General features: G+C 39.1%; 1 protein-coding gene across 6 annotated transcripts in view; it reads left to right on the forward strand.

Annotated features, from left to right (window-relative positions):
- PHIP (PHIP subunit of CUL4-Ring ligase complex) overlaps positions 1-18,545 on the forward strand; it is a 67,579-nt gene that overhangs the window by 17,555 nt on the left and 31,479 nt on the right. For 5 of the 6 annotated variants that reach the window (XM_079970313.1, XM_079970314.1, XM_079970312.1 and 2 more), the window contains exons 8-18: positions 2,915-3,136; positions 3,576-3,676; positions 6,637-6,707; positions 7,208-7,308; positions 7,399-7,439; positions 8,297-8,395; positions 12,535-12,688; positions 13,254-13,388; positions 17,099-17,227; positions 17,534-17,759; positions 18,085-18,210. In XM_079970313.1, coding sequence (XP_079826439.1) covers positions 2,915-3,136; positions 3,576-3,676; positions 6,637-6,707; positions 7,208-7,308; positions 7,399-7,439; positions 8,297-8,395; positions 12,535-12,688; positions 13,254-13,388; positions 17,099-17,227; positions 17,534-17,759; positions 18,085-18,210 — 1,405 coding nt within the window. Of the gene's footprint in view, positions 1-2,914; positions 3,137-3,575; positions 3,677-6,636; positions 6,708-7,207; positions 7,440-8,296; positions 8,396-12,534; positions 12,689-13,253; positions 13,389-17,098; positions 17,228-17,533; positions 17,760-18,084; positions 18,211-18,545 lie in introns of all 6 variants that reach the window. The other variant, XM_079970310.1, reaches the window with a different exon arrangement.

An 18,545-nucleotide genomic window follows, 5' to 3' on the forward strand; every position in this document is an offset into this window, starting at 1 on the left:
TGGAAATAGTTGCGAAAGTATTTTACCTGGATATACCGTATTTTTCGCTCTATAAGATGCACCAGACCATAAGACGCACCTAGTTTTTTGGAGGACGAAAACAAGAAAAAAAATATTCTGAATCTCAGAAGCCAGAACAACAAGAGGGATCGCTGCGCAGTGAAAGCAGCGATCCCTCCTGCTCTTCTTGCTTTTGGAATAGCTGCGCAGCCTGCATTCGCTCCATAAGACGCACACACATTTCCCCTTACTTTTTAGGAGGGAAAAAGTGAGTCTTATAGAGCAAAAAATACGGTAAGCAGAAGGACATTTTGGAAGCAAGAACTTCCTGCTGGAGGCAGGAAATTCATAATGAACTTAACTGAGAGAGGGGGCTCCATGGTCTGCTTCTGCTTGTTTTGCTATGATGTTTATTTCTTCTGTCACGTGTGCCCTTGGTTGCATTTTCTTCCTCTTCCTTTTCTGAGTGGATGAAAGGTAGGGCGCCGAGGGCCTTCTGGCGGTTCTCTCACTGCAAGAAGCAAAGCTACAGGGAACCAGGCAGAGGGCCTTCTCGGTAGTGGCGCCCACCCTGTGGAACGCTGTCTCATCAGATGTCAAACAAATAAGCAACTATCTGACATTTAGAAGACATCTGAAGGCAGCCTTGTTTAGGGAAGTTTTTAATGTCTGACGTTTTAATGTATTTTAAATCTTTTTTTGGAAGCTGCCCAGGGTGGCTGAGGTCTGGCTTTAGCAGTTAATTTAGGTGAAAAATTGTATCATTTTTCTGTTTGTGTGGAAGATCTCACTGTAGTGCAGTTCAGACTTCTGACTCTAGGAGAGGAACATTTGGCGAGTCATCTTGCCACTCCAAAGTATCGTAGCTTTGTTATTTCACTTTCCTCTTTATCACCTAGGATCAACCTGGGGTTAGTGAAGGTGATAATGATGGACTTTTTGTGTTTTTCTCCACCTGTGTACCTTCTGTTGTGCTGGATAGGAAAGATTAAAGGTTGATTGGAAGTGACTGGAGGATAACATGGAATAAGTTCCCATTTCAGTTGGATGTAGTAGTAGGTATCCAAATGAGTTATGTACCCTCCTGCTGCTTGGAAGGCAGGAAACCACAGATCATAAGTTTGCTGCAGATTTCCCCATCAGCTGAGTCTTCATTTCATTTCTTGACTCAGAACAATCCAGTTTCTTCTCCTCCATTGTGTTTATTTCTCAAGCTCAGAGAAATGGGTTTTTTCCTTGTATTACTCTATTTTTCCTGCCATTTTTGTCTTTGCCTCTTCTCCACTGTTGCTGTTGTCTATCATTTTTTATGTAAAAAAGAAGAGAGAAATCATTCTATTCCTATGCCTTTCTTCTCTCAGACTTACCCCTTGCAAGTGCTGCTCAACTCTTGGCAAGGGAAGCACCAAGTAAAGCATACCTTAGTGGTCAAAACCAAGTGGGCTGTCTGAGCAATGGCTGCAGTGAAATTTCTGCTGACTTCCTCACCCATTGTACTTGTTCATCAAGAGCAGTCAGATTGTCTCCTGGAAGGGCTTCAGCTATCCTGGCTGTAGATGCAACTAGAGCATTGATTTCTGCCATTTCACTCCCCAATTGACAACTCTGGTGTCTTCCCTGCTCCCCACAAAAGCAGCTAATACTGTCTCCTGCCCCTTTGTCTTCCACTCTTTGCCCCGCAGGCCTTAACTGAATTGCTTGTAACTGTGCAGTGCCTTATATGAACCAGCAGAGGGTGCAGGATCCCAACAACTTGATTGAAAAACACAATTGGATGGTGGGGGGGCTTACTCTTAATGCTGCTCTTGTTGTAGGTGCCATGCAGAGTGTTTGGATAAAACATTGGAACATTGATGCCACTTCTAGGTCTAATATAGCAACAATCCTAGTGGAAGATTGCAGCGTTTCCTACCTGCATGGCAACATAAAATGCAAGATTGCTGGGAAAGTCCAGTGGTGGCAATATTTGTATTAGTAACTTTAAACTATGGGTTCAACTTCCCCTACCTCCAGACACAGTCATGGCTATATGCACTTTGTATTTCTCTCTCTATTCCTCCCCCCAATGTTTGGAGGTTTGGAGGAAGGCTTAGATGGGCTTGAGCCCTTTTGTTCTGGTGATCATGATAATTGGTGATGGTTGTGGTGGCAATTGAAGTTTCTTCCTGTTTGCTTTTTCTGCTCTAGTGAACAGAGCGCAGTGCTGGAAATTGTTTATGTATGGGGTCACTGGGAAAGATGTAGTCTACTCTCCCTTCTCGATGGGCCCGTATAGGTGTCACTGAACTTCCTTTCATACATTCCCTTATTAAGAGAATTTGCTGTCAGACTTAATGTTGTAATGCTTAGATCTCAGCGAAAGTGATAATTAAAAGTAGGCAATCAGACTAAAAGGATTTTAGTTTTTCTTCTTCTCCATGAATTACCTATGCCAGCACTCGTACACTGAGAACTTGTAAATGATACTAGGGATAAGAAATCTTTCTTAACACAATGTAGTAAATAGTCCCTAAAGGCTTATTTTAACAGAAATGCTGGCATTTAATGCAGTGTTTGGAATTCAATTTAATTGCGTTAATTCTGTAGCTTTGCCATCATATCATTAATGTTTTGCTCTTTCTTAATTTTTAGCATGTGTAACTTTTGCAGTTGTTGAAATATATATGTCTATTTCTGTTGTAGAAGGAAGGTGTGTGATGCTATTGGGCAGGGCAGGGAGGAGAGGTTCACATTCAGTACAATGACTGAATAGGAATCAGAAGCAAACTTCCTTGCAGAAGGGGTTGCTTGGATCCAAATGAGTGTATATTAGGGTCCGTATTAGGATCCATATGAAATCTTTATTGGAGTCTCATAAACTAGCTAAGTGCCATGAACTTCAATTGGGCAGTAATTGTGGTTAATCTGTTTTAAGGGTTCTGATGATTGTCTTGTGAAAATCTGGGCGACAGATGATGGAAGGTTGCTTGCTACTTTAAGAGGACATGCAGCCGAAATATCGGACATGGCTGTTAATTATGAGAATACCATGATTGCTGCAGGGAGCTGTGACAAAATGATCAGAGTGTGGTGTCTCCGAACATGCGCCCCTTTGGCAGTTTTGCAAGGCCACAGTGCATCCATAACATCACTACAGGTAACAGTTTGCTTCCTTCTATGGCATGATTTGAGCATTATTAATGTTATCTTCTCACTTGTGGATATCTATGACACTTGACTTGAACAAGGCAGGGCTGCTCAGTCAGATATCAAATGCCTAGACAAATGCTTATGTGTGAATTGTTAAGTGGATTATTTTGCATTCCTGTTTGAAACAGTATAAGTTTTAACTGTTCTGAACAAAGACTATGACGGGGGAGAAGGAATATTATTTGTGTGTGTGCGTGTGTGTGTGTACGTTCTTCTGCCTGCAGTGAAGAGCTTTCTGACAGACTTATGCATGTGGCTGATTAAGTAACTTTTTATAGAAGTGGTAATTATGATAGAAATTTCACTTTATACTGAATCATTTGGATCACTTGTTTTCACTGTTTGCCAAAAATCAAGAATTATAAATAACTTTATTTGTTTTGCAGTTTTCACCACTATGCAGCGGCTCAAAGCGATACCTGTCTTCAACCGGGGCAGATGGCACTATTTGCTTTTGGTTATGGGATGCTGGTACACTTAAAATAAAGTTAGTTTCTATCTTGTATGGTATTAAGCACACTGTGGAATTAAACATTGCAGTTGATAATGGGTGGCTTTTGGAAGTTATGGGCTTTTATTGTTGCTGTTGTTTAAATTTATATACTGCCCTTCACCTGAGCATCATAGGGTGGTTTACAGAATGAAAGCACAAACATACATTATATAATGTTATATATAATAACAAAACCATACCCTCACAGTTTAAAAGGCCATAGATTGTTTAAATAGCCAAAGGCCTAGGAGAAGGAGGTTTTTGCCTGGTGTTTAAAGAAGGCACCAGGGAAGCTTCCCTAGGGAGAGCATTCCACAAACAGGAAGCCACTGGAGAAAGAGCCCATTCTTGTGTTGTCAGCCTTCAGTCCTCTTGTGGAGGAGATACACAAAGAAGGGCTTCAGATGATGATTGCAGCGTCTGGATCAGTTCATGTTGGAAGAGGTGATCCTTAAGGTATTGTGGTCCTGAGCCATTTAAGGCTGTGTAGGTCAAAGCAGCACTTTGAATTGTGCCCAGAAACTAATTGGCAGCCATTGAAGTCAGATCAGGATTGGTGCAATATCCTCAAACTATCCTCCGCTGGTGAGCATTTCTTATTCTCTCCCCCCCCCCCCAATCTCCAGAGGTGATTTTGTGTGTGTATTGGGGGCTGGAGGGGACAGGAGAAGTGGAGGACGCTCCACAGAATTCTGCCCTAGGTTGTTTCTGTTTGTGTCGGTGCTAATATTATAATTTATATTGCTTTCTATATATCAGAAAAAGTAGCAGAGGATTCATACTAGCATAACAGAAAAATCCTATGCCTCTTCATTCATAAGTAAGCTACATTGTCTTCAGTGAGGCCTTAGGATTATAGACTTACAGTTTATTCTTATTCAAGTCCCATTGAGTTTAATTAAACTTCTAGTTAAGTATGTGTAGGATTGCTGCCTGAGCCACGAATCTTCAGTGTTAGGGTTCAAAAGTCTCCTCCCATTACTACTTTTGAAGTGATGGTGCAGCATTTAAACACAGTCTGTTTACTATTTTACTAATTTCAGTTACAGCATCTTTTTTATTATAAAAACGTTTCAAAATGTCTGAGCTGAATGTAAACATCCATGTTAAGGCTACTAATGTAACTTCTTTGGTAAATCAATGACTCTACTGGACGTCTTTGTGACATTGGGTGATTAACAGATGGGCAGCCTTAGACACCTGTCAAATTGGGCCATGAGGGAGGAAGATAAGAATCTAGCCCTTTGGCCACATTCAGTTCTCCACCCTCATTGTATGTGTCTACATTTTCATAGAGCAAAATGTAGGTAGGTAGCACGGGCATAGGTTTTAGATAGTGCTTCTATGCTGTATGACAGATCTATTTAATTACAAATCAATACGTTTTTTAACCACTATAGTATGTGTTCTTATACAGGAAATGCTCTTAATGAAACTGACTTCAATAGGCCACTGATTCATGTTAGCAACCCTTGATTGGCTTTCTCCTATATTAGAGCATAAGAAAAGATGGGATTCTTGATTTGTGTATTGAAATACTCGGAGAATGTGCCTGGGATATATACCCGGGATTCACAATGTGGCTGTAGCTCTAGGGCATGTACCCACTGTGTGTTTGGAGACTTGTCTCCCTGTCACATCTTTCATATTTATTGCAACAAACACCAATGTACCTGTAGCGCAGGGGAAAGTTTGAAATTGCTCTAGGCAAAAAGTAGACAGTTTATGAAATGACTTTGTAGTCCTTTCAAAAAGAAATAAAAAGGCATGGCTCTGGAAAATACTGACAATACCCAACACACAGATGTGGTTTCTAATGCATCACAGCCTTTATTTTATTACTAAGAAGTACTGTTCAGATCCCTGTAAAAGGAACTAAAACGTATACTGTTATAAAAACCTGTCTTTGGTAAGGTTGTATTTTGCTTTTCTGTTACAATGGAGTTTGCTTCATTATCCTAATTTGAATCCTACAATATTGCCCAGGGAATATAATTAAAGAAGATTTCCTACATGTTGTCCAAGCCTAGGGCTTGTGTCTAGATGTAGTATCAGAAAAAAACCCAGCTACTTCCATCATTATAAAGCATAATAATAATAATTTTATGAAATCTTGGATTCTGATGCACAGCATGGTGATTTTTGCAAGTACTGCAAGAAAAAAAACCATGCCATCATTTATTTTTTTCAAACTCTCCCCTACCCCTGCCCCCTATAATAACATTGCATGGAGTTGGTTGCTGATTGCAACCTATTTCACAGAGATCACTAATAAACTAAAAACAGATTAAAATATGCACCAGCACTCTCAATATCTGGGTAGACTTATCTAAACAAAAATGTTTTGTACAAAGAGTACAGTGAAGGTGTATGCCTGATACCAATAGCCAAGGAATTCCAAAGTGGGTACTATGTGATACCTGTAAATATGCCAGTTCTGCAAATTGAAGCTGCTGAGTAGGTGTATATGGGGTAAGGAGGTCTCACAGGTAAACTGGCCCCAAGTTGTTAAGGGCTTTATATACTAGCAGTAACACCTTGAACTTGGCCTGGTAGCAAATTGGCAACTGGTGCAGGTCTCTGAACACAGGTGCTATATGCTGACAGGTCTCATTCCTGCTGCAGTGTTCTGCTTTAGCTGCAGCTTCTGGATCAAAACATGGGAAACCCCACAATGAGTCTTGAAATTACCAATCCTTTAACTTTTGGGGCTCGACTATCCCTGTCTAGGAATAGCTGTAGCTGTTGAACCAATTGCAGGTAGTTCTAGCCAATGAGGCAACCTGAGCTTCCAGTGACAGAATATATCTTAATCTAAGAGAGTAGGATGAACTCTATTTTAGTTAAGTCTTCCTTCTCATTTAGATTAATGCTTTTATTTATGAGCTACTGACTAATTCAGTTGCTGTCTTAGATTCTGTTCATACTTTTAACTGTGTGTTTTAACCTTGCAGTCCAAGACCAACAAAGTTTACAGAGCGTCCAAGACCTGGAGTCCAAATGATCTGCTCATCTTTTAGTGCTGGTAAAGTGCTCCTCCTCTCAAACCCCGTATTAGTGACATATTCATAACTTTTAAAAATGTAGCAGTAGAATTTGCTAAGTAGCATCCTGATGCTGAGTTCTAGATGTCTGAATTGTAAACAGTAAGCAAAGGATTTGTTGAAGGCCATCTTGTAAGGAGAGCAGTGTCTGAGAAAGACTAGTGATTTTCCATTAAGTGGCAACGTTCTTAAATGATACATAAATGATATACTGTACCTTTATCCTCTTCTGCCTAGGAAAGCTTAATTGCTAAAATATGTGCTCAGGTGAAGTATCTAATAATTGTGTCTAGAAACATTGAATCTCAATATAGATTTGGATAGCGTTTGAGTAAAAGTATTATTGTTTTGGTGTTAAGATTTTTTTGTCCATGTCCATAATGATCAGTACACTGGAGCAGACATTGGGAAGTGAGATGGAAGATTGTCAAATTGAGAAATAGAATATTATGATGATGATGGTACTTTTTGTTTTCTTTAGGTGGAATGTTTCTGGCCACTGGAAGTACAGATCACATCATTAGGGTTTATTACTTTGGATCAGGTCAGCCAGAGAAGATATCAGAGTTGGAGTTTCATACTGTAAATACCTCCTCAAAATTGCTTAGCTATTTGATTGAAGTGCTTTGGCATCTTGTAGTCATGGTGTTAATTTTTTTCTTGTTCACACAGGACAAAGTGGACAGCATTCAGTTTTCTAACACTAGTAATCGGTAAGCAACTTAACCATTTGTGTATATCATAAGGAATGCCTATCAAATTTGACCCCTATGGAACCAAAATCATTTTCCACCCATGGCCTAAGGATTTGGCAAGCTGAAAGGGTGTGTGCGCTGGTGAGCAGGGGGAGAATGGTTTTGATAAGGAGTAACAGGAGGGGATGGTTTTGGCAAGGTGATTGGGGGTGGATAGGTAGGTTTGGCAAACAGAGTGAGCAGCCCTTAGATGATAAAATATATACTGGGGAGGGAAAAAATGCTTTTAAAAATATTTGCTCCATCCCCATTACATAATCCTGACCTTGTGTTCTGCAGGCTTCTGTTCTGCCTCTACTTGATTCCTCTCTTCCAGCTGTGTTATCCAGCAATTCATTCTCCTTAGTGCCTTTTTTGCTTGGTGCCTGACCATTACCTGTGCTGCCTGAATCCTATGGCAGCTGTAGTCGAACAGCGCCTAGATGGCACCAGCATTGGCTTCACCTGCTTCAGATTATGTAGTTTGGAAGCTTTGGCATTGGGCTCAGGTTGTTGCTTAATAAAAGTTGGGCTGCAATCCTAAGCACATTTCCCTGGGAGTAAGTTCCAGTAAATCCATTGGACTTTGCTGAGCATTGGTCTACTTCTGAGTAGGCATGTATAGGATTGCAGTATTGTTCTCGTTACGCAGCACTTTGTGTATGTCCTGCAGTTTCCATCTAACGCTGCTAGTCAGGAATTCAAGAAACCATAAATAGACTAGTGCACTTAAAAGTATTACTAGATTGCAATATGATCTTTTGTGAATTCTGTAGAGAAAGCATTGCAAAAAACCGCTTGTGAAAGACAATAAAAGGCATTTTTCTCTTTGTTAGATTTGTCAGTGGAAGTCGTGATGGCACAGCACGCATCTGGATGTTCAAGAGAAGGGAGTGGAAGAGTATTTTGTTAGATATGGCTACTCGGCCTGCAGGGTAAGCCATTTTGATCTTATTTATGTTTAGGTATCTACTGTAATAAGGGGTTCAGGGGTACCTAGCATTATGCAGATTTCGTGTGCAGAAATTCCCAGGCTCAATCCTCTTATCCCCATTTAGAAGGAATGAGCTATTTTCATCACTTAGTTCCTTTCAGTTCTGCTAGGGACCTTTTGGGCTTTTTGTAAATTTCAATGCCGATCCAGCACATCTGCAGTGAGACCTCAAAATATACTGAGAGCACCAATGTAGGCAATCTTTAGTTTTTAGAACTGCTACAGATGGGAACAGTCTACCTGAAACTGGTGGGTATTGGAATCAATTAAGTGGTGTTATGGTCTGGCAGTGAAATCCATCTCTCTCTAGGTTTCTAGTGTTTCCCAGGCCAAAGAATAATGGAACTTCTCAGAATGCTGGTGGTCATTGATTTACTTTCTCACAGTTCAAGCAACAGAGATAATAATGATGGCCAGAGATATTCTCCAGTACCAGGGAGATTCTACAATACTTCCTCTTTAGAGCTTTAAAGATTTAAAGATTTGTTATCAGATTTCTAGCAATGAAGTGGTTCTAGTTAGGTTCTACGAAGAGCATCTTGGTAGCTATTCACCCAGGGGGGTTCATCTGTCAGGCTCATTGAAAGTTTATTTCGACTGCTGGAACCATCAGTTCCAATACAGAAGCGTTTCTGTTGGACCTGACTTTAGCTCTGGCTTCCATGATTTTTATGTGGTTGCTTGTAGGAATAGATAAGGACACCCTGGTAGATGCCACGGATCCTTCACCACCATATTCTTCACCAATCTTGACAGATCTGTCAGTTGCACTGTCAGTAGTCTGTCTATGCTTCCACCACTAGAAAGTTTCATAATTCAGTATGAAGGTGCTTGCTAATGTGGCAGTGTTGTTGAGAATGTTGTGGCTTCCTGTAAACATTTGACCAACTTTCACAGGATATATTAACTGATGCTTTCTAGGATGGGGCAGAAGGAAGAAACAGGTCCCAATTAAGGCTCTCATCCATCATTTGCAGGATTTCTTAGAGGAAGGTACATCTCAGGGCTTCATCCTAGTACTGAAAAGAGATGAACTTCAGATATTTACTTAGTCATCCTTAGAGTTTCATCTTTTGCTAGACATTCACGCATTAAGCAGTTACTAAACTGGGCCACTTTCTTTCTTGGGTGAAAAAATTTCCAGGTCAAACTTGAGTTCAAGTCTATTTTAAGGGTTGCATTATGCATTAGTTTGGACTCCACAGCATTGAGGTTAACTTTGATAATCTCTGTAAGAGCAGTTTGTCACCTCAGCAGCATTTATGACACTATTGCCTGACTAGCGGATACTTGTGCAGCAAATAAAGCCACCTACATTTTATTAGGCACTGCCAGTTCAGCAGTGTTGTCACCAGTATCTTTTGATCATAGTCTTGCAGCTAATAGTATAATAGATACCCACCTAGAGGAGGAGGAGAAGAAGAAGAAGAAGAAGAAGAAGAAGAAGAAGAAGAAGAAGAGGAGGAGATTGGATTTGATATCCCGCTTTTCACTCCCTTTTAGGAGTCTCAAAGCGGCTAACATTCTCCTTTCCCTTCCTCCCCCACAACAAACACTCTGTGAGGTGAGTGGGGCTGAGAGACTTCAAAGAAGTGTGACTGGCCCAAGGTCACCCAGCAGCTGCATGTGGAGGAGCGGAGACGTGAACCCGGTTCCCCAGATTACAAGACTACCGCTCTTAACCACTACACCACACTGGCTCAGCATTTTGGCATAGATGCTTTACATCTCATTTCTGCATAATTATGTCCTTCATTTTTGGACTTACTGTGAAGCTTCCTTCTGGTCATGCAAAGGACAGCTTTCTGCTTCTAGTGTGCACCTGCTGTGTGAGAAGGTTGAACGGTTTACCTGTAGTTAGAACAATTCTAAACTGGAGCAACCAGCTTTCTCCCTACTAGCTGCCTGTGGTCCAAAAGCACTTGGGGTGCTCTCCACTAGGAAGCAGACTTTTCTTAGAATAAAAGACTTTGCCAGAACTTGGACCAGGACGTAGTTATTTCTCTTCCTGAACCCAGTCTTCTGCTGCCTAGTCATTGGTTAGATAAAGGGAGACCAGTTTCTTTAAACAAGAATTAATGGTTTCACATGGTTTCTCAAATGGAGTTTTTTCTTCCACTTGATTTCCTTCTTCCTTGAAGTGGATGATAGAAGCGTCCTAGCTCTATAGGTTGTTGTCCTTTCTGTGGCCAGATGAACCCTTGTGCACAACTCCGCATTTATTTCTGCTGGAGGATATTACGGAATATAATAGATCTAGCATCCAGAAACTGAAAAACTTTTGACCTCTCTGAATAAAAAAAATTAGGATGGGAAAATGGTATTTGCTCCATTTAAAAGAGGAAAAACAAGGGTTGCTTTTCAAAATAGCTGTGGGACAGAGAGATGGACCTTCTGGCGGTGGGGGGGGGGAGGTGAGTGGTGCTGTCTTTGGAAGAATGTGACTGAGAATATATTGGTATCACTTTAAAGGAAAGTTATCAGAAGACTTCAGCATTGTGCTGTTACAAAAACTCAGTTCCAGCATTTCTCTTTGCCTGATGTAAATATGCTGCTCTGGGGGTTCAGATGAATCCCCCATGAGGGTGGTGGCAGGAAAGCCCCTCTGTGCTAGCATAAGTCCTTTTGCATGCTTCTGCTAGTAGTTCCACTTACTTGAATCTTGCCTTACAAATTGCACTCCTGGTACCTAACACTTTTTCATTTGAAGTTAGTAATCTCTCTCAGACTGTTTTTGGGTGGTTGAATGCTTAACATCTATTAGTTTGGTATTGAAATGGGCCCAGCTGAAAAAAGGAAGTGGATTCTACATGCTTTCTAGGTATATAGAAGTGCAGAACTTTGTAAAAATGAAAACAAGCAAACATAAAACCCTAGGGCTGGCAAGAATAATAAAATTCCAGAATACAGGTGGCAGCTGAACCTGTAGAGAGGGAAGAGACAGAGTCTAAAAAACCCAGACTCAGGTAGACTGTGCACCTGTCAGTTAAGTATGTGGTTAGAATTAGCTGAGGCATGAAATATTTAGGAGTCTGTTGGAAACAGAACAGGAAAGGAAGGGCAAGGGGAGACAGGACAAGTGATATGCACTGCTTCCACTTAGAAATCAGTGAGGGCTCCATCCATACCACAATAGTAGGGATTGTGGAAAATGTTCTGATTCAACTAAGAATGTAAAAGGAATGAAGAATGAATATTGTTGGATAATAAATAACAAGATGAAAGATTTTAAAAAAATGTTTTATTAAAAGATGATCCAAAAAGAACTCCATTAAGAGAATCAAGTCTTTTTGTCTTAAGACAGTCTTTAAAAGAATCTTTCAAAAAACATTTTTTAAAAAAATATTCCAGTAGCACCTTAAAGACCAACTAAGTATAAGCTTTCTAGGTATGAGCTTTCGTGTGTATACACACTTCTTCAGATACTCTGAAGCAGAGGTCGCTACAACCTTATAACTGTTGATGACTGTTAATGATAGCAGTTGGTTCCACAGGGAAGGGCAAGGGATTTTTAAAGGGATGTTGTTATTGTTTAGTTGTTTAGTCGTGTCCAACTCTTCGTGACCCCATGGAGAGCACGCCAGGCACTTCTGTCTTCCACTGCCTCCCGCAGTTTGGTCAAACTCATGCTGGTAGATGACCAAAATTAGCTCTAGCGTGTAATAGAACATGAATCCAATATCTCTATTCAGACCAGGTATATCCATAGTTTTTAGTTTGGTAATGAGTTGTAGCTTAGCAACTTCTTTTTCAAGTATATGTCTAAAATTCTTTTGCAATAAGACAGCTACTTTAAGAATGTCCTGGGAGATTGAAGTGTTGGATAAGTTAGTAGAATTTTGGATTTTATGCATATATGATAATTGTAATGCTAGTTCTCAGGATAATTTTCAGCCACCTGTGTTTTTTTAATGTTCAACTTTATTGTGCAGTCTCTTTGCATCTAGTACCTAGTGACTGTGTGAAAGGATCCTGACGACTTTCAAGTTGACCAAATCTCTAAAAATAATCTTTGCACTCCTGAAACTCAGACAGTTTCTGATTAACATTTTTATATGCTATTTTGTTCATTAATTGTAGACAAACTTTACAAGGAGTAGAAGACAAAATCACAAAGCTGAAAGTTACAATGGTGGCTTGGGACCGTCATGACAACTCTGTTATTACTGCAGTTAATAACATGACTTTGAAAGTCTGGAACTCTTTTACTGGGCAACTTATTCATGTCCTAATGGTAAGGAAAATAAAGTAACATTCCTCTTTCTATAGCATTGCTGTGGCTTCCTACTGAAATTCTTCTGTTGTATATATATTTTTAATTGTTTCAGATTGTTAAAATATTGATTGTGCAAGATAGGAGAACAAATTTTTGGAGCGTGGAAGTGTTGGAAATATTATAGATCCTAATGGACTGGTTTGCATGTAATACTAAACTATGGTTTAGTGTTATGTAGTTGAGCTTCAGTGAGTGCCTCTCTATTTCATCCACTTTTTGTATGGCCAGGAAGAAAACTGCTTCTGAGATCACTCTCAGTTTCAAACAAATTGGATTTAATAATAATAGATAAGAATCTATTATTAGTTGCTAAACAAGCCAACTTTATAACAGGATTCCTGGTTTTTACGTAATGCTAAATCAGGATTCTTTGAAATGGTAAGGAATCTCATCATGGCCATGATGAAAATGTCATTGTATGGGATTTGGTGAAGTGAATGCTTGGAACTTGCTGCATGTTAAATAATTGGATTTAACATGTTCAGTTTAGTTAATTTGTTTTCTATTCTTTTTTAAATATCAGGGTCACGAGGATGAGGTATTTGTACTTGAGAGTCACCCTTTTGATCCTAGAGTTCTCTTCTCTGCTGGCCATGATGGAAATGTCATAGTATGGGATTTGACAAAGGGAGTAAAGATCCGATCTTACTTCAACATGGTAAATAATTTGGTTACTTATATTAAAAAGGATGTTATAGAAGCTCATTTTGCCTTTTATAATTGAAATCAAGTATGTGGTATATACTTATTATAGATGCCTCCATAATAAAGACAGATTAGTAATGTGAACACTATTGTGCTGATACTTTACATTTTTCTAGACTTATTAATGTATGTACATTGGATAGGTGATTTAAAAACTAATTGCTGCTTAGTCACTTAAATCTGAAACCAAGAATATGGTGTTGATCCACTTTATTTATTATCACAATTACATCTCAACTGGTGCACCTATTCATCACTTGAGGATTTTTTTCAGTCAGGATTGTTTGATGATGTTGTGTCAGCCCATCACTAGTCTGTCCAAATCTGGTCCATAGTTGGATCAGGTTTGGGCAAACTTAAGTAATTTAGGAACACGACATGAACATGACTTGAAAGATTCGATTTTATAGAAAGAGAATGAAGAGCAGTATCCCCTGGTGGAATTCATAGAGGTTTTGGGGCCTGGTGATGATCACATGTAACAGCACAAATGTGCAGATTGATGTTGGTGACATGGTGCTATATCTAGAACATTAAGCAGAAATTAAACCAGCGTTTCTGAGTTGAGGTGTAACAGGAAACATTTGCTATGATATTGGAAGTGAGGAGTGCAAAGAGGAGGGAGCTGCAGCTTATTTTCCTGATATCATTAAGTAAACTGGGCCTCTGCCCAATCTTGCAAATGGAAATGTAGTATATAAGATAGCATGTTGAAATGAGTTGGTCTCATGTCATTCAGTCGAACAGAATCTGTTCCGGAAGTCAGATCGACTTCTAAATCATGGCTTCTTATTGGCTGCAGGAAGCTCTTGCAGCCAATTGGAAGCCACGGAAGTCCCATTGGACGTTGGGCTTCCAAAAATAGTTTGCAAACCTGAACAGTCATTTCTAGGTTTGCGGCGTTCAGGAGCCAAAATGTTTGAGAACTAAGCTGTTCGAAAACCAAGGTATGACTATACCAGATGAACAAAGAAGCTCACTAAGATGCTTACCTGCTCAATGGACCAAGATACAAATGAGCCTTTTGGCCATGCTCACGTGCTCTTCCCTTCTTGCTGTGCCTAAATGCAAAACAGACACTAAACATAGTTTTCTATTCTGTGCAAACTGGGAAATGGTGGTTACCAGCTTTGGAACAAACCAGGATCATAAATCTAATTCAGAACATGGTTTAAGATCCTGGGTTGTTCTGAAACTGGTAGTCATAGTTTCCCAGTTCAGACAAAGCAAGAAGCAATTATTGTTTTGGTATTTCCTGGTTTAATTATGGCTCACATGAAGGGGCTGTGTACACTGACAAAGGGGTTGTTGATATCTTCGTTTATTTAGCAGAAGTATGATCATCTGAATGTGGCTGTGGTCCAGTTGCCTGGAACAGTTATTCTTTGCCAATAGCTATTTATAAAATTGCTGTATGAAGGAATTGGGACCACTTCCTTTATCCCTTGTAACAGGAACATTATTTGTATACAGTTGCTGCTTTGAACATGACAATTAAGGGGAATCCTTCACATACTAATATTGCTCATTTCTAAACTCTATGGTGAAATCCAACTTTAAAAGAGCACTTGAGATTTATTGAAATGTTATAATTGAATTCTTTTTGCCTAGACTCTCTTTGGATAGTATGATACTATCTACTAATTCAGAGCAAATGGGTTCTTGTAAACTGTAAATCAAGCAGAGATTAAGGTTTGTGATACTCGTGATTATTCCACATCTCATGCTCATTCAGTAAATCCCTTGCATTTTTCAGTTGTTGTCTCTTGCTGAAGATAGCGTTGTATAAAAGAATAGATAAAACTGAGCCAGTGCAAACCAAAAGTTGCCTCGTGATCTTTTAGGGTGCTTCTGTTAGTAGTTGTGGTTATCACACACCATTTTGCTGTTAAGTTTAGCAGACGACTATCCAGGTTGTTGAAAATCTAGTCTTAATTTTAAAATCAAGTATTTCACATCTTTACTGCTGTTCAGTACTTCCAGCACACCTTTTCAGCATCTGCCACTTTTCCAACCCTAGGCCTGCACTATTAATTAAATTCCCCTTATTGGGGATTAGATCCTGTTGAAATCAGGACTTTCTTTCAAGTAAACATGTATAGGATCAGGCTCTGAATGTTGTGTTAAGAAAAACTACTAAACTGGTAGTCAGATGACTTTTCCACGTAACTAATTCTGTTTAACAGATTTGTAGACAAACTTGTAAGTCTTATAGCGCTGAACGTTTGAATAGCAACTGACGTGAGATACAAGGCTGTATCCATCGCAGGCATTGTTAGCTCAAATGCATTTTTGAGCTTGTGCTGTGGAACTTCCTCTCTTCCCATGATACAAAGGGTCCAACCTCCTTTCCCTTTGATATCAAAGACTAAAGATTGTACCATTAGAGAGCTTGAGTTGATACAAAATTTATGTAGCTATCTTTAATAAAGGTTGCTTATCCTATTCAACAACCCCTTCTTTGACTCCTTTCCGGATAGAATAGTAAATGCTTTTCTCCTGTTGTTTGGAAGTAAATTCTATTTGAACTAAATGGAATTTACTGTCAGGTAATATGTTTATTACTATGACTTCTTGTTTACTGATTCTGAAGCACATCTAGAATTTTGAAGAGCATGGAGTTACACCATAATCTCTGGGCCCCCTATGCTGTATACACTAATCAAGACAACCTCTGTACCATATTTTCTCAATGAGAAATAGGACTATTTATCATTCTCTTTCTTCAGAGAATGCAAGGTTCAGCTAGCTCTTATTTGTGGAAGGGAACCCCATTTCCTTGCTTGCCTTGCCATGGTTAGGTGAAAGTGTTTTGCGCTTAAGTGCCACTGAAATTATTTTGGAACTGGGAATATTGGTAGAGTACATAGGGCATGAAAGTTCAGAGTGGTGATTGGTCACCTGTGCTTGGTTGACAGGTTTCAGGGAAAAACAAAAACCCATTTGTTCTGGATTAATGGAAGTGGAAAACCTGAAAATGAGTATCAGGTAAATTCTTTTTAAAAATATTTGCAGTTCTTTATATGAGTTGCAATCAATCAAATACAGTGTTCAGGTTGGAAGTAAAAAGCAACTAGTTCAAATATCCTTATTGCAGTGGCAACAATTGGAGAAGTGCTTTAAATATACAGAATTCATTGTGTTTTGCAAGAAGGGCCAAGAACTAATTTAGCACTTAGCCATGAAATGAGACCAAAGGGCAACTGTCAAATACTTTTGTTCCCATGTTGTAAACTAATTTTTATTGCAGCTTTTAATGATAGTTACATTAATAGCCTGATCCTAAACATGTTTACTTAGAAGTATCTTCAAATGCGACTTGCTTCCTAACAATAGAATATTAGGATTACAGCTTTGTCTTTATTGAAAATATAGTGGAGGAAAATGTATATCCTCCTTAAGAATAACTATATGAAAGACAGTATAAAATAGTTGAGTAACCTTATATTTTTTCTTAAAATGTCAGAAGGCAGGAAATGTAGTATTGTTTAATGAATGGTATATTTGACTTTGCTTACAAGTGATATAAAAAAATAAACCACGCTGAATGTAATTTTCATCTAACAGCATATTTCCTTTTAAAAATAGGTTTGTCATGTGTTTGAAAATAATATGACAACTTTGGTTAGAAGTTTGTTGATATTGTGTGTTGTTGTATTTTAGATTGAAGGACAAGGACATGGGGCAGTGTTTGACTGCAAGTGTTCTCCTGATGGCCAGCATTTTGCCTGTACAGACTCTCACGGTCATCTTCTGATCTTTGGATTTGGCTCCAGTAGCAAATATGACAAGGTATTGTGCAGAAAACAGCTTAAATTTGTTTTAGTTGTAGCTTTTGTACAGGATCTATAACTTGCCATGGCCATCCAAACTGACTCTGGTTTATATCCAGATACTCCTGCATTTATGTAGCTTTTCCTATTTCTTATTTAAATAGCTTTTCCTATTTGTACCTAAATAGGAACACAAGTGTTTCTGTAGCTTGCTAGTGCTTTATGGCTCTTCTGAAGTTGACTCTTAAAATAATAATAGGAAAGAGCTGCAAATAACAATGAAATACTAGTTTTGTCTATAATTTAAAATTTGATTTATTTACAGATAGCAGATCAGATGTTCTTTCACAGTGATTATCGGCCTCTCATCCGTGATGCCAACAACTTTGTGTTGGATGAACAGACACAACAGGCACCACACCTCATGCCTCCACCCTTTTTAGTTGATGTTGATGGTAACCCTCATCCATCAAGATACCAGAGATTAGTTCCAGGACGTGAAAACTGTAGAGAGGAGCAACTTATTCCCCAGATGGGGGTAACTTCTTCAGGTATCAACAACTTCAACTTGACTTGGGCCTTTGAAGTTTTATTTGAGTATGCAGTATTCAACAGGATTTCCAAGGAAGATGTCTTAGCACTGTTACCAGACTAAATGCACAGAGTGGTGTGCATATGGGAAAAGCAATGATTTAATGTTAATTGTTTTCCAGCATTATTATTAATGATCACTAATAAAGGAGCAATTTCACGTTCATAACCTCCAACTACCTTTAATGCAAAGGGGAATCACTTGCTAATATTCCAATACTTCTAATACTTATTGAGAAATTCTGGATCAGCTAAAGAACTAAATTCAAATTCTGCTTTTCATAGGACTGAACCAGGTTTTGAGTCAGCAAGTTAGCCCCTTGGACAGCATGATACAGAGACTTCAACAAGAGCAAGATCAAAGGCGATCAGGAGAGGCTGGAACTAGCAACACTAACAGAGTTGGCCGGGGTAAAATAACTCCTTATTTAAATAGCCAAATAAGCAGGATCTGACTTGCCTCCATTCAGTATATCACATTTATGGAAAGAGGGCACTTGAGCACAATAATAATGTCTTTCATCACTTTCCAGTAATAAAATGCATTTGTTTTTAAACCAAGGAACTTCATCAAATTGCAACTATCAGGAAAGCTTAAGGGAGTTACACAAGCTGTCTTCAGACATTAAAATAAGGAGTGGAGTGAACTCACGCGGAGTGTAGTAGGGATGAGCACTCAAGTTTCATACCATGTTGCCATTCGGTTACACTCCATCTTGTGAAGGGTGACTGTTTGCAGCAGAGAG

This window comes from Podarcis cretensis, assembly GCF_951804945.1.
Source record: "Podarcis cretensis genome assembly, chromosome: 3".
Taxonomy (NCBI): domain Eukaryota; kingdom Metazoa; phylum Chordata; class Lepidosauria; order Squamata; family Lacertidae; genus Podarcis; species Podarcis cretensis.